This window comes from Erithacus rubecula (assembly GCF_903797595.1).
Source record: "Erithacus rubecula genome assembly, chromosome: 16".
Taxonomy (NCBI): domain Eukaryota; kingdom Metazoa; phylum Chordata; class Aves; order Passeriformes; family Muscicapidae; genus Erithacus; species Erithacus rubecula.
The window spans coordinates 13301931-13316974 of NC_136668.1; the positions used below are offsets into that span (position 1 = coordinate 13301931).

Below are 15044 nucleotides of genomic sequence, written 5' to 3' on the forward strand. Positions count from 1 at the left end.
GGTCTCTGGCAGATTTAGGTGGGTTTTGCTTGGGAATTACCCGTGGTTTGTGGAGATAGCTAAAATAATTTTCATTTACTGTTCACTGTATCACATTAGAAATTGCATAAGGTTTAGGACCCGAAGCCATAACAATCTCTTTCAGATTATGTCTGCACAGGAATTGTCACTCATTAGATTTGCAGCATAAACAGTGGAAAGTGTGTGGTGATGCACACTGTCAGAGTAACCAATATTTACAGCAATAGGCAGGATTTACAATTGGATGACATGATAATAATATATCCTTGTTTACTTCTCTAATTAATGTTTCCAAAGAAAATACCCTGGAAACCTTCCATAAGCAAGATTTATTTCTGTTGATTGAGACTGTAATCAGATGTCCCTATTCAAACAGTAATTGGTGTGCTTCATTAGCATGTAATTGAAAACAAGATTTATATCAATGCTAGGCAATAAATAACAGGGATACATATTTTCTTATTAGTGATGATCTCTTCTGTAAGCTCTCAGAGTGGTTGCTGCTTATGTAATGTGCCACTGAGGTCATATTTTGTCAAAATCATGGTGTCTCAGAAAAAGACATTGTGCATTTAAAATCCTTTGGATTTTAACCTCTCTCCCTTTTTTTTTCTCTCTCTCTCCTGCTTTATATTAGACTCACTGTTCTTGCCATATTTTTGGCTTTTTCCCATGAATTGGCAATACCTGTAGGAAGGAATTCTAGTGATGAAGGGGAGAACTCAGGGCAGAGACAAAACTTTGCTTGAACTTACATTCAATTGAGGTTTTCACCAGGTTGGTCAAGGCTCAACCTATTGTTCCTCCTCTCAAACATTTTTCTGTTCCAATACAACACAATTAAAAACAAACAAACAAACAACAACAAAAGCCACATGCTTCTAAGCATTCTAAAAATAAAAACAAAGCATGGGCTTCTTTGCAATTCAGTAAAACCTAATTAACTTCCTGTTAATAGGGAGAAAAGCTTTGTGTTCTGTTCAAGGAGCAGACATACATGAGATAACACACAAATAATGAAGGCAGAAGTGTAAGTCGCTGTGAATGGGTGATCCCATTGATTTCATTGAAACAAGGGAGTTAAAATTGAAAACAAATTTCAACCTGAGAAGCTGGTTCATTACCAGCAAATTGATGGAGCTCCGTGTTTACTTGCTGGCATAATTTACCAATTGTATGAGGTAGAGGCAGGCACGGTGCTAACATTGGCTAATTTTATGCTCAACGTGAATCTTATGGCTGGTCAGATGGATACTATAAAAAATAATTAGAGTCATTAGAAGTAATGGGCTACAGCTGCAGTAATACATGCTGTATTCTCAGTCCAGAGGTTTCTAAGCAAAATTGAATTAGCTCCTGTTACCACACTGCTTCATCATATGCTCCTCACCTCCTGTGCATGAACTTCTCTTCCCATTTCCATACTGCAAGCAGCTTTTGTGCCTAACACAGAAAAAAGAACAGAGAAAACCCAAAAGGAATTCTGAAGCTTGAGGCCATTCCTTGTTAGAAAAAAAGGAAGTAATAAAGTGAGAACAAAGTGGCAGCAGAAGGTCCTTAGCTCAGGTTAACAGCACAGATTGCAAGTCATGTTTGCATCAGTGCTGGACCTGGGCAAATTTCCCCCTTGAACTATTGATATTATATTTTACTTTTTAACAGAATTATGCCCACTGAATTGGAAGCACATCAGTGGCCTCCAGCTGCAGGTGATACTGCCTGCACATATTTAAGACTCTCTTTTTTTCCCAAAATTCAGAAGGCTGTTTGTGATAGTAATGCTGCATTATCCAGGAGGGGGTGAGGGGAGGGACAAGAAGGAAATAGATTCCATGGTACTGAAGTGATTAATGTGACTGTTTATGATGAAGGAAATGAAAACTAGAAATCTGGGTAGGTAATGATCTTTCCAAGTGAATGACTTTCTCTGGAACCACAATACAAACTCATGTGCTGATTTCCTTTAAATTCTTGCTAAAGTTCCCAGAGCATAGCAGGGATGGCACTGAAATTTTTTTATTTCCTTGTTGATTTTCAGGGGCACAGAATTTCTATTGATTTCCAGGGGTTCATTGTGAGCTGCCCCCATGCCATCACCTCTCTTTAAAACAGGAGGTGTTTTGGTGGGAGGATTGAGTAGAAGGGCTTAGGAGGCACATTTAGCACAGTCCTTTAAGGGTGGTGAGCTGGAGATGAGTGTGCTCAGGGAGAGGAAGAGGACTAACACCATTTTTGATGAAGGTACAAGCCCAGTGCTGCAGCTTGGGAAAGATCAGTTATCCTTGTGCCATGATCCATTTATCCCTGGTGATGGGGGCTTCCCAGGACTCAGTCATTGCAGTATATAAATACTTCACAACTGCTGATATAGTTATCTTTCCATCCTCCCTATGGAGTTGGGAAGTGCTATTACCTCTGTTGCAGAACTAAGAACTGAGATTAAGGGTCAGATTTGTTATGGCATTTAGGTGCTCAATGGGATTTTCAAAAGTAGCTAACACCCGTTGTAATAACTGGAACTTGGAAACTTGGATAGTTCTGAAAATCCTGTTACTTGTGTCTTTTTTTAAAGAATTTTTGACTTACATGAAACCTTGGGATTCAGAGGAGTAGTTCCCAAGTTGTGGGGAGTCACCCAGACAGGAGAATGTCTCTTCATCCACCTCCCAGGAGACTGCAGGTGGGACAGGAGCAATTTCATGGCAGTAGCTTATCTCAGTGCTGAATTCAGCAAGCTGTAACTGCACAGCATTGCCTTTACCCTTCTTGCCCAGCTCTGTGAGAGAGGTCAAAATCCAGTCCTGCAAATACTGGAGGAAAAATAAGCAGCACCCATGGTCAATAAAAAGGGCTTATGTGCCAATTGCTGGGATGGAAAATTCAAGAGCAGGAGCAAATAATGAAACAATCTATATTCATGCAGCCACCTTTCCAGCCTACTGCTCTAAGTACAGGCTTACACCTCACCAGGAGATGGGAATCCCACTAAAAGCTCTGGAGTATCACACTGGAAAACAAATGTTGATTTTGAACAAATTATCTGTTCATCTCTAAATCATTTTCTTTCATTATTAGTCTCCAAATTGGTTCTGCTCTGGAAGGCAGAATTAGGTCTAAAAGCAGAGTGTCTCAAATGCCTGCTTCAAGTGAAAGTGTTCAGTAAACATGGCTCAAACCCCCAGAGCATAAACTCCTCCACTGCTGTCCCTGGCTTTGCATAGATTTTGCAGCTCCTGCTTTATGGTCAGGTGGCTCAGGGATTCATTCAAGATATCAGAAAATTATCAAATGGAAATGCTTGCAAACATATGCCCCTTAAATACCAAGGAAATAATTTTTAAGACCTTCCTGTCCTCCTTTACAGTAGCATAAATTGGGATAAGAGTCCCAAAAAAGATGGATTTACAGCAATATGGAGGAGGGAGAAGAGGCAGGTTCCAAACCACAGCACGAGTACAAACCATGTGGGTTGCACACCAAGGTCTTCATTATTGAAAGAGCTGCACTTTGCTGTCGTAGTATTTTCAAAATTTCTGTAGTTTTATGGTTCTAAAAAGATCCTGGGCTTTAAAGTTGTATTTTCAGCATTGAAGGGCTGGGTTTGGGTTGGGTATCAGCAGGATTGCAGCTGCCTGAGGCTGTGATTTGGGGTGGTGGAGTGGGTCAGCTCAGAGAGGAGGGTGATGGAGCAGCAGCAGAGCCCCAGCTGCTGTTGTGTCCTTGTCCCGTGTCACACCATGGGCTGTTGGGAGGGTCCATCAGGAAAGAAGCTCTGCATGGATTAGAATGTGTCCAGAAATCACATGGTTTTCAACAGTGCTTACAATGTGCTGTTATTCCACTTGTTCAGGTGGAGGAGGAAGAATAACTCCATCACTTTGTTGCACTTTGTGAAAGAGAATAAAACTTTGGGGCAGTGTTGTCTAGGACTCTCCAGATCATTGGTAGCTCATTCAAAGCTTGAATTTTAGTTTGGTGTTCAGGAGACCTGTGTACATGGGGAAGGATGTGCAAGAAGATCCTCTATTGATCTTCCCCCACCTTAGGAAGACTTCCACAGATTTTCCAGCCCTCCTCACTCTCCAGTAAAGGTGTGGGACTGGGGCTGCTCCTGCACAGAGCTGGAATTGAGGGCTCCTGCAAAGGTGTTTGCACTGTGGTGTCTGAACACTGTTTTGCACGTAGGAGATTTATTTCTCAGTGGATAGAAGAGCTAAAAGATTAACAGGTGAACAAATACATTGAGACAGCCAGGACATCAAAGAAATTGGAGAGTCACTGAGGTGCTGGAGAGCTGGAGAGTCACTGGGCCATGTTCTTAGGAATTATTTTATCCTCAGATTACCTCAGCTGTCTCAGGGTTTGGACACATCCTGTGGTGAATTTAGCTACATGATTTAAGGAATAACTGGCCCAAGCTCTCTGCTGCTCCTGCTGAGGAGCAGAGGGGATGTGTGCCTGCATGCCAGACACTGCAGCACAGGTCCTGGGGGCTTAGGGCAAGCAGAGGCTCCTTTGTTTCTCAGGGCAAACACCAGCTACACCAAGGGTGAGAGTGTACCTAATCCCTGGGCAGAAATCTCCAGGGAAAATACAGGTCAGACAGCTTTTTGTCCTCCATGCAATCTGCAATTCAGGCAGGGAGAAAAAAAGTGAGTTACAGCAGTATTAACCTGAGGTTCCTCACACAGGAACTACCTGGAGGGTGATACCAATGGAAGGAATCAGAAGGTTTACATAAAATGTGGTTTCCCTGCAGAAAACAAAAAGCAGCTCAGAAGGGTTGTGCAGAGGCTGCTAACCATGAGACCGTGCTCATTCCTTGGGCTGCATATGCCTCAATTACTCCCTGAAATTTAGATTTTGTTAAGTCAGCCAGGAAATTATGGATGAGTTTGGGGTCTTGAGGGAAAAGGTGTTCAAAAAGCAGCAATATGAAGACATTGAAAAGAGGGAAAGTCATAACTTGAAAAGTGCCACACAGAGAGAGCTGTGCCTGTGCTTTATTGAACTGTTGGCTGCAATAAATACAGTTGAATTCCCTCAGTCTCCCATAATGTTGTCTCAGTACCAGCAGGAGTCCATTTAAGAGTACACTTACTTGCACAAATGATTATATATATGGAGAGCAGAGAAAGAGCTGATGCAGGCAAAGCCTGAGAGCTGCCCAGGAGAGCTGGGGGTGCTGGGCTGCCCCATGCTCAGCTTTGGTCAGTGCTGCCAGCCCAAAACTAGAAAAGCAGAGGAGCTTCTGTTCCAGCCCTGCCCTCTGCTGCACCTGGGGACACCACAGCCTAGATTGTGTGATCATACAGTAAATAAATGGTGATAAAATCAACTAAAAGGATATTCCCAAAGAGGAAGAGTTGGTTTTTTTTATAACCATTTGAGATACAGAGAGTAATAAGAGGCTGTATTATAAATAAGAAAGGGACAAGTATAATAGAAGACATGATGATGGATGGTGAACAAGGAAGACTGAACCTTGTGCTTCTGCACTTTACAGCATTAACCCCAATTGTGAAGTTATAGGTCTGGCTGTGTTACAGGGCTGTGCAGTGTATCCAAGGTCAGGAGGGGCTGAAGCTCTGCAGAGCACATAGTCGTGCCTGGTGTGATGTGAGCCTAGGACTGGAGACCACAAATTTTGGGGTCTTCAGCCTGATTGTCTTCATTGATTTCCTTGTATCCTTAAACCCTTCTAAACCTCACGTTGTAGGAAGTCAGAACTAATTTATTCCTGCTTGAGCAGGGATTTGAGGATGAGAAGCACTTGCACCGTCTGTGTAAGCGCTCAGCTTTGCTGATAATCAGCCCTAATTAATGAGAAAGCTGAACTAGAAATAAGAGCAGGCTGACCTTGGGGTGGCTTTACTGTCCCTTCCCCTTGTCCCAGCACATGGGACAGTGGCAGGGGGATGTTAGCAGGTCAGATGTGTGATGTGTTTTACCACATGGTGCATGAGGCTGCTCCTCTGGGGCAGGTGTGAGGCTGCCCATGGGCAGGGTGTGGGATGCAGCAGTGCAGCAGGGTCTGAGCAGCAGTGCAGCAATGGCTGTGCAGCAGGGTCTGTGCAGCAGTGCAGCAGGGTCTGAGCAGCCATGCAGCAGTGCAGCAGGCCGAGCTGGGCCGACTCTGACCCCCTGTGTTGCAGGGTGTTCTGACCCTATTTTGCAGTCTCTCTGCCCTGTGTTGCAGGGTGTTCTGACCCTGTTTTGCAGTCTCTCTGGCCCTGTGTTCCCGTCTCTCTGCCCTGTGTTCCAGTCTCTCTGCCCTGTGTTGCAGTCTCTCTGCCCTGTGTTGCAGGGTGTTCTGACCCTGTGTTCCAGTCTCTCTGCCCTGTGTTGCAGGGTGTTCTGACCCTATTTTGCAGTCTCTCTGCCCTGTGTTGCAGGGTGTTCTGACCCTATTTTGCAGTCTCTCTGCCCTGTGTTGCAGGGTGTTCTGACCCTGTTTTGCAGTCTCTCTACCCTGTGTTCGTCTCTCTGCCCTGTGTTGCAGGGTGTTCTGACCCTGTGTTCCAGTCTCTCTGCCCTGTGTTTCAGGGTGTTCTGACCCTGTGTTCCAGTCTCTCTGCCCTGTGTTGCAGTCTCTCTGCCCTGTGTTGCAGTCTCTCTGCCCTGTGTTGCAGGGTGTTCTGACCCTATTTTGCAGTCTCTCTGCCCTGTGTTGCAGTCTCTCTGCCCTGTGTTGCAGGGTGTTCTGACCCTGTGTTCCAGTCTCTCTGCCCTGTGTTGCAGTCTCTCTGCCCTGTGTTGCAGTCTCTCTGCCCTGTGTTGCAGGGTGTTCTGACCCTGTTTTGCAGTCTCTCTGCCCTGTTTTGCAGTCTCTCTGCCCTGTGTTCCCGTCTCTCTGCCCTGTGTTGCAGTCTCTCTGCCCTGTGTTCCAGTCTCTCTGCCCTGTGCTGCAGTCTCTCTGCCCTGTGTTCGTCTCTCTGCCCTGTGTTGCAGTCTCTCTGCCCTGTGCTGCAGTCTCTCTGCCCTGTGTTCCAGTCTCTCTGCCCTGTGTTCCAGTCTCTCTGCCCTGTTTTGCAGTCTCTCTGCCCTGTGTTCGTCTCTCTGCCCTGTGTTGCAGTCTCTCTGCCCTGTGCTGCAGTCTCTCTGCCCTGTGCTGCAGTCTCTCTGCCCTGTGTTGCAGGGTGTTCTGACCCTGTGTTGCAGGGTGTTCTGACCCTGTGTTGCAGTCTCTCAGACCCTATTTTGCAGTCTCTCTGCCCTGTTTTGCAGTCTCTCTGCCCTGTGCTGCAGTCTCTCTGCCCTGTGTTGCAGGCTGGAGTCGCCCACACGCGCGCTGGTGATGGAGGCTCCCAAGGGCATTGAGATCAATGCTGAGGCCGGCAGCCTGAAGGCCACGTGCAGGACAGAGCTCAGGCTGGAGTCCAAGGATGGAGAGGTGAGTGGGAAGCTGAGCCCAGCACAGCCTGTGTGTGAAATCCTGGGCACAAAGGGCTCTCCTGACCTGCCCACTCTGACTGAACACATCCCAGCCCCACTCCGTGGCAAAGGCTGATTCATTATTTTTAAAGTGCATGGATAATAGCATCTGTTGTTCCAGCAGATTTATGCAGCTGTAAAATGCACAGTGCTCCTAAATTCTTCGTTTCCTTGTCACTTTAAAACAAGCTTTACTTGGCCGGCATATTTAAATCTTTTATCATATTTTTTCCTATATGAAGAGCTTAATTCACTGCTATTGATCTGAAAAGCTTTTGTGGCTGATATTTCATTCTGGAAAGAAAGGGAACATAGGAGACACAGATTGTTGCTCTGGAGAAATTTCCAAAAAGGAATAGGGAACAACTAAAGCTGATAACATAGAGCAAAAGTAGGTGTTGAGTTAAGGCTCTTCTGGTGTCACAAAATCGTGTGGGGACATGGTTCTCATCCCCTCCTGCTGCCACAGGGATGGAGACACCAAAGGATGTGGCTGAGAAGATCCAGTGGGGAATCCACTGACACCCTGGTCAGGAGGAGCTGCTTCCAGGCAAGAGGACTCCCACAAAAGTTAAAATTTGCCTATCTTAGTATCAGGGGTAAAAAACAGACTTCTTAATTGCAATTTCTGTCATTTCTAAATATTTGCATTTTAAGACAGTCCAAGCCTAGACCATGGCTGTTAAAAAAACCTCTGAAAAATACCAGTAAAAAAAACCCTATCTAGTACACTGAGATTGAAATCCAAGGCATTTCACAACTTCAGGCAGTTGCTTTCAATACTAAGTTGCTTTTAAAATGCATAAATTGACTTATATCTTTCAGGACATGAGATGGGTGCATATGAAACTTGGAGATTCTTACTGAAATTGCAAATATTCTCAGTCACCCCTTATTATTCTGGGGTTCAGGTTATGTTACTGTATTTTGGCTGATGTCAGAGCACTCCCCTGCAGCTGGCACATGTCTGAGAGGTGCCACATATTGTTTGCCTTACATTGTTTTGTAAGGAGGAATTTAGGTCTGTTAGAGCATCTGAGTTATTTTTAATGTACACAAAAGTGCTACACATATACATATAATATACATAAAATATACATAAAATATACATAAAATATACATAAAATATACATAAAATATACATAAAATTCAGTGCTGGAGCCTGCAAATTGGCAATGGGATTAGGGTGCCAGAAATGCTGATGGAGGAGCAGGGAGCTGGGTGGGTGTGAACCATCTGACAGTGGGGTACCTCTGGCTGGGTCAATCCAGACCTGGGCTTGGATTCCTGGGAGGTGTCCCAGGAATCTAAAAGCCAAGAAAACACGGTGGGTACATCAGCAGAAACAAAATGAGCCATGATAAAAGCAGATAATGTGCTCTCCCAGGTTTGTATCAAACTAAAACTTTCCTACCCAGGTTCTGCAGCAGCTGAGCTGTCTGGAGGAAGCTTCTTTAAACACAGCACCAGAAATAACAGTTCCCCTCTAATTCTCTCTTTTTTTTTTTTTTTTTTTTTTTCTCTCTCACCACCTCCAACTCCAGATAACGTTGAACTCTGCAAAAATCAAACTACCTAACTTGCCTCAAGGATCTTCCTCTTCTGCAGGGTCCAGGCAAAAAATCTACGAGCTCTGTGTGTGTCCCAACGGGAGGCTGTTCCTGTCGCAGGCAGGCAGCAGCTCCACCTGCCAGATCAACACGAGCATCTGCCTTTGAGAGACAGCTGCAGGGGGCATGGCAGGCAGCACAAAAGCCACTTCTGGTCTCACAGATCCAGCTGCCAACTATTTTTACTAGAACACAGAAAGCCTATCAAAGACTTTTTTTGTGTGTGCGCGCGCGTGTGTGTGAATATATATATAAAAATATATATATAAGATATATATATATATATATCCTCTGTGTAAAATGATGTTTCAGTACAAGGAATCCCAGGGTGACCCTGTTACATTTGTGTAGCATTTCTCTTTCCCACGCCAAAATTGACTGGTACAATCTGCTGAATTGGATCTGATGCTCCCCTGGACCTTTCTGTATTAACACAGTGCAGTGATCACCCCTTGTTTTTGATCATGTTCTCAGAGCAGTGGGGTTGCTGGCTGGGCAGTCAGGAACCAGTGCAGACCCACCACCAGCCAAAGGGAAGAGAAGCATCTCTGATTATTTTTGTGCCATTAAATCGGTGGCGTGAAAAGTAAATAATTTCAAAAACAACAAAATAGCCAGATGGGCTGTGCTGATCTCCTGCAGTGATCCAGGATACCTGAGGTTAATTACTCTTTAATTATCACCTGAAGCATGGCTCCTTGTTGGGAGAGATGGGTGCACTTGGCCAGTAGGAAAGTCCAGACCTTTTTATTGAAATAATAAATTTCAATTTTCTGAAGGGGTTCAACACTTGCCTGTGCATGGCCAAGGATGCCTTGTGCTGTTCAGGTCCAACATTAACCTCAAATCATCTCTGTGCTGGCAAAACTGATGTTGTATTTAGTTTGTTGGAAGGAGCAAAATTGTGAAAGTTGGACTAAGTAGAAAAATCCTCTTTTGTTAACAGGTGTCTTGGATCACCCCACAAACTCCCCATTAACACCTTCAGTTTTGAACATATTTGGTGTGAAGGTGTGAGATTTCAAATTTGGACATTGGCTAAATACCTGTAGAAACAGAAAAAATCAACTAGAAATGGAAAAAATCATAAAATTAAGTGTATAATGTAGATTCTACACCAGTATTTTTATCATCTTTCTTTTCAAGATACACAGTCCAAGGTCACTTAGATTTGGTGGAAACTGAAAATATCAGAGATGCTGACAATGAAAGACTTTTTTAAGGATTTATAAAGATTGTGACAAAGGCAGATCACTGAAAGGAAGGGCTTTGGATGCTGGTTCCTCTAGAATTTGAGTCCCCAAAACTCTGTGGTTGAATCTTATCATGGTTGCATTTTTTCCTTATTTTAAAGTCTAGGAGTCACAAGCAGGATAAAACACAAAAATCTGATCTGGTAACATTTCTCCCACTTTTGAAGTTTTGGAAAATAATTATAAGAGCCCAGATCATTGAATTCTGACCCATAATTTCATCCACATGCATGTAAAAAACCTTAAAAAAAAAAAAAAACAAATATACCAATTACAGCAAAAGTTTCCAAGTCACAGTAAATGTCACGAGGACAGCAAGGTTTCTAAGCCACTGAGATGCTTTTGAACTATTACCTCACGTGCAAATAAGAGAGATCTGAGCCCATCCCCAGTGATATCTAACCAAAGCTGGTATTCTTCAAGTGATCTTCAAGATAAAACATAGCTGACAGAAATCTTTAGAAATAATTAGCCCATTTATTTTTCTTACAGCTTTTCACATGTTTTCTTGTGGTCTCCAGAGTACCAGGGTTTGATTTTTTTTTTTTTCAAATTTTATTTTTTAATTAACAATTCTGACTTAATCCAAAACTGATTGGACTCAGAGAAGATTTCTATGGAGTTTAGATTAGATGTGTTGCTGCCTAACAAAGCAGCACTCCCAAAAAAAATTATTCCTAAAAGAGAATTGAATTGTTTTCTTTTATTTCAAGAACGTTTTCTGATAAATTAATGAACTCAAACTATTTGTTAATGAATGATTCCTGTAATTATTATGTCTTGAGTCAACATTTGAATGCAAAGGGTCACCCAGGGTAACAATTGTATTGGGACACAGGACTTTACCATCTCTGTTCAAAGAGGGGAATTGTGCCTATGCCTTAAGTCAATGCACTCAGCAAGGAGAAGCACATCATATTTATCTTGTTATTAAATCTAGTTTATTTGGGGGGAGGGGCAGGAGGGTGTTTTGGGAACTGGTTGTGCAACTTAGAACAAGAGATTGATGAAATACATTAAGACTGTAGGGGCACCTAGAATGATACAGACTTTTTTTTTACCATGTTAAATATAGCAAAATACTGTATATGTTACCTCTGGGGCCATGACTGAAGTCCCATTCATAGTCCTACATTTACTGTAGAATTTTTTTCCCTGTTTCACTGAATACTGATCACAAACCTCATGGCAAGCATGGCCCAATCCATAACCAAATCCTGTGTGAGCAGTTTGAAGACACATGCTGCAAGAAGAGTTCTCTGTAAATGACTCAGATGAATTTTCCAGCCCTGGGAGTGTTCAGGTGGGTGAAGGCAGGGCTGAGCACAGGGACTGGCCCATCAAGGATGCTGCATCCTGATTTTGTGCTCCACTCTGGACACACCAGTGGCTCAGTCCTCATCCCTGTGCCATCCTCTGACTGCTCCCAGTTTCCATCCCAACAAATTAATTTCTAGTGGCTGCTTTTCTCAGCTGGGCTCTTGGATGAGGTTATCACCTTCTCATATCATAACAGCCATGAAACTGCTAAGGACATTCATATCTTGGTGTGAATTTCTGCTGGGGAGCTGTTAGGAAATAACCTTAACATCTGTGCCATCACTGCAGATGCTTCTCTGAGGTGAACAAAGGGTACCTTAATTATGTCTACTGAAAGAAATTCTCATTGTTTCAATATATTTTACAACTACGTTTCTATTGAAAAAAAGATAACATTTTGTGTTGTGTTGAAATGCTGTTAGAAAGAATGAACCCTGTAGGGATTTGTAGGTCATGTGAACACCATTTGAGTTTTGGGACAGTGGTTTGGGTGATGCTGCCTGTGCTGCTCAGCAAGTGGCAAACATGAACCCAGGCTGGGCAGAGAATGGGTCAGGAATATTCCTGAGGAGAAGGATTTGGGTTGTTGGTTGAGGAGAAGCTCAACATGACCTGAAGAGCAGTCACAGCCCAGAATCCTGTCCTGGGCTGCATCAAAAGCAGTCGAGGGAGGGGATTCTGAGCTCTTGTGACACTGCTGTGTCCTGCTCTGGGGGCCCAGTATCAGAAGGGTGGGGACACAGTGGGGTGAGTCCAGAGGAGACCACAAAGATGCTCTGGGGGCTGGAGCCCCTCTGGGAGTGCTCGCCTGGAGAAGAGAAGGCTCCAGGGAGAGCTCAGAACCCCTCAGAGGGGCTCCAGGAGAGCTGGAGAGGGACTTTTTACAAGGCTGGAGTAATAGGACATGGAAGAATGGCTTCAAACTGACAGCAGGCAGGGTTAGGTTAAATGTTAGAAAGAAAGTATTTGTGTGAGGGTGGTGGAGCCCTGGCACAGGTTGCCCAGAGAAGCTGTGGATGCCCCATCCCTGGATGTTGGGCTTGTAGTAGCCTGGACTAGTGGAAGGTGTCCCTGCCCATGGCAGGGGGTTGGAACTGGTTGATCCTTAAGGTCCCTTCCATCCCAAACCATTCTAGGATTCTGTGAAAGCAGAGCAAACAGGACTGTCTCAGATCCCAGGGCAAGAGCAGGCATTTTGTTTAAAAAGCTGCCTGCAAACACATCCAGCCATCTCACACTCCACAGTTTCTTGTGGAGTGCCTTCCTCTTCTGCTGGACAGGCAAGTGCATGAGAGTCCCTTCTGCTCCTGCCTTGCCCAGAAATCCCTCACAGTGCCTGTGCCTGTGCCTGTGTGGGCTGCTTTTCCATTAACCCCTTTAAATCAGAGCTTCCCTGACTGAAATTCCATCCAACTGCTCTACCTACCATTGATAAAACATCAGAAACAAAGAAGGCTTTGTGTATTTCATTGTGAATTGGGCCTGAAGTTTGGTTCAGTCGAACTTTGGCTATTTGGGAAAATAGGGTTGGTCTCAGAATAGAGTTTGGTTTGTTTCTGCTGAGATCAGTGGAAGAGATGGTGATGAATTCATGGCCTGAGCTGGGAGCTGGGAGCACTAAAATCCCACCCAAATGCTGGTCAGTGTCACCAGTGTCAGTGTACCTGGGGCAGCCTTGCAGCATCCATAAATGTCTTTATGTCTGGTGGCTCTTACAGGACTGCAGGACCTTGTCCAGTTTGCTGTAAACGTGACACTTCAGGAAAGGGTCAGGAGAGTGACAGTGCTCACTGTCACTGGAACCTTATCCATGGGTGTGGGACCCTTCTGTCTGAGGTAGGATGCTTCTGCTAAAGCAAAAAGACTTTGCCATTAGCAAAAGCAGAGGTCCTGATAATGGCTGTGCTGTTTTTTGGGGGGGTTTTTTGGCTGTTGGTTTGTTTGAGTTTTTTATTCATTTTGAAGTGTGTTACCCCACAGTTAGTGAAATGGGCAGCTAAAGAGTACAAAGAAATGTTAACAGTAAAGAAAGTCATCAAAAGGGGAAGCCAGTAATTACTAAAATATGTATAAAGCCTCTCCTAAGTATTCCTTTCTTTGGTTACCTCAGTCATATGCTGTCAAACAGTTGTGTTTTAGAAGAGGTGAGGGTTGTTTTTCTCTTATGATAAATATCACATTGCACAAAGAAAAAGTTTGAAGGCCTAAGCCTAAAAATGCAATCTGCAATATATGGTATAGCAAAATGATTGCTAAATAAAAACCCCTCCCTAGAAATTGCTCCAAGGTTGAAGGGAGATTCCTGTGGAACTTGTGAAGGTTAGCTCACATCACGACCTAGTGAAAATTTATTTTGTCATAAGATGCTCACACATGCACACAAATACACTCATATACACTTGTTTACAATAAAAGCCAGTTTTCTTTATATTTGTTCTTATGGCTTTAAGTTTCACATTGCAAAAGAGAGTGAGACAAAGACCAAAGACTTCAAGAAATACATCCCTCTCTGGTTGCCCTCACTTCTGAAATGCATTAACTTTAATGGTGCTTTTTCTGAACTGGGCAGGCAAAATGCAGGTGTATCATAAAGCTGCATTTGAGAGAATGAAGTGGCAGGAAGGCTCTAACTTGGTTAATGGGGAGAGGAGGAGATAATGTGAAAAATCTTGAAATGTGTGCAGAGGGCAAGGTTACCTGAAATTTGAAATGTGGAGAAATAGCCCAGAAAGCTTAAAGACATCATCCTGGGCTGAAAGTATAAATAAAGTGAGTAAATGGTGCCAGCTGTTCACTTGAGCATTAGCAGGGCAGCAGCTCCAGTGGCTGCTTAGTGGAGAAGAGTAACTCTGCAAAAATTCCATTTTTTGAAGTACCTACAGCAAAAAAAAAAAAAAAAAAAAAAAAAAAAAAAGAAAAACCAAAAACCAAAAAAAAACAAAAAAGAGAAAGAAAGTTAGAGCTATGCTCTTTTTTATGGCTGACATTTTAAATTTTGAAATGTCATCATCCAGAATTCACCCCAGCAAGTGCAGGGCATGTTCCTGCCAAGCTTTGCCAAGCGCTGCTTTGGTGCTTTTTGAGAGTGAAAATACTAACCTTTTTATTGCCCTGGCTGTTCAGGAACATGATCCTGGCAACAGTTCCCTTTTCCCCATTTTAACATTTTTTTCCCTCAGCTCTGAAATTACTGTGTAATGTTTTGGTATCTGGTGTCCTGCTCTCAAATCAGCATCGTGTCACACTCAGTCACACAGACCCCCAAAACCCAAAACTTGTGTTTAGCAGTGGCACAACCATAAAACTGGGAAATTTCAGGTAATTCTGCCTGGCAGTTGCTGTGTAGTCACAGCTGAGTTTGTGGCTGTGAGTGGAGCAGGGTTAAACACTGACGTGGTGCTGAGGT

The 15044-nt window shown here is 43.7% G+C and overlaps 1 protein-coding gene across 6 annotated transcripts in view; it reads left to right on the plus strand.

Moving 5' to 3' along the window:
- The window catches only part of SGCD (sarcoglycan delta), a 305266-nt gene extending 294759 nt beyond the window's left edge, over positions 1-10507 (plus strand). For all 6 annotated transcript variants that reach the window (XM_079319423.1, XM_079319422.1, XM_079319421.1 and 3 more), the window contains 2 exons: positions 7291-7414; positions 9000-10507. In XM_079319423.1, the coding sequence (XP_079175549.1) occupies positions 7291-7414; positions 9000-9173 (298 nt within the window). In that variant the 3' untranslated portion in view covers positions 9174-10507. The remainder of the gene's footprint in view (positions 1-7290; positions 7415-8999) is intronic.
- The last annotated feature ends 4537 nt before the right edge of the window (positions 10508-15044 follow it).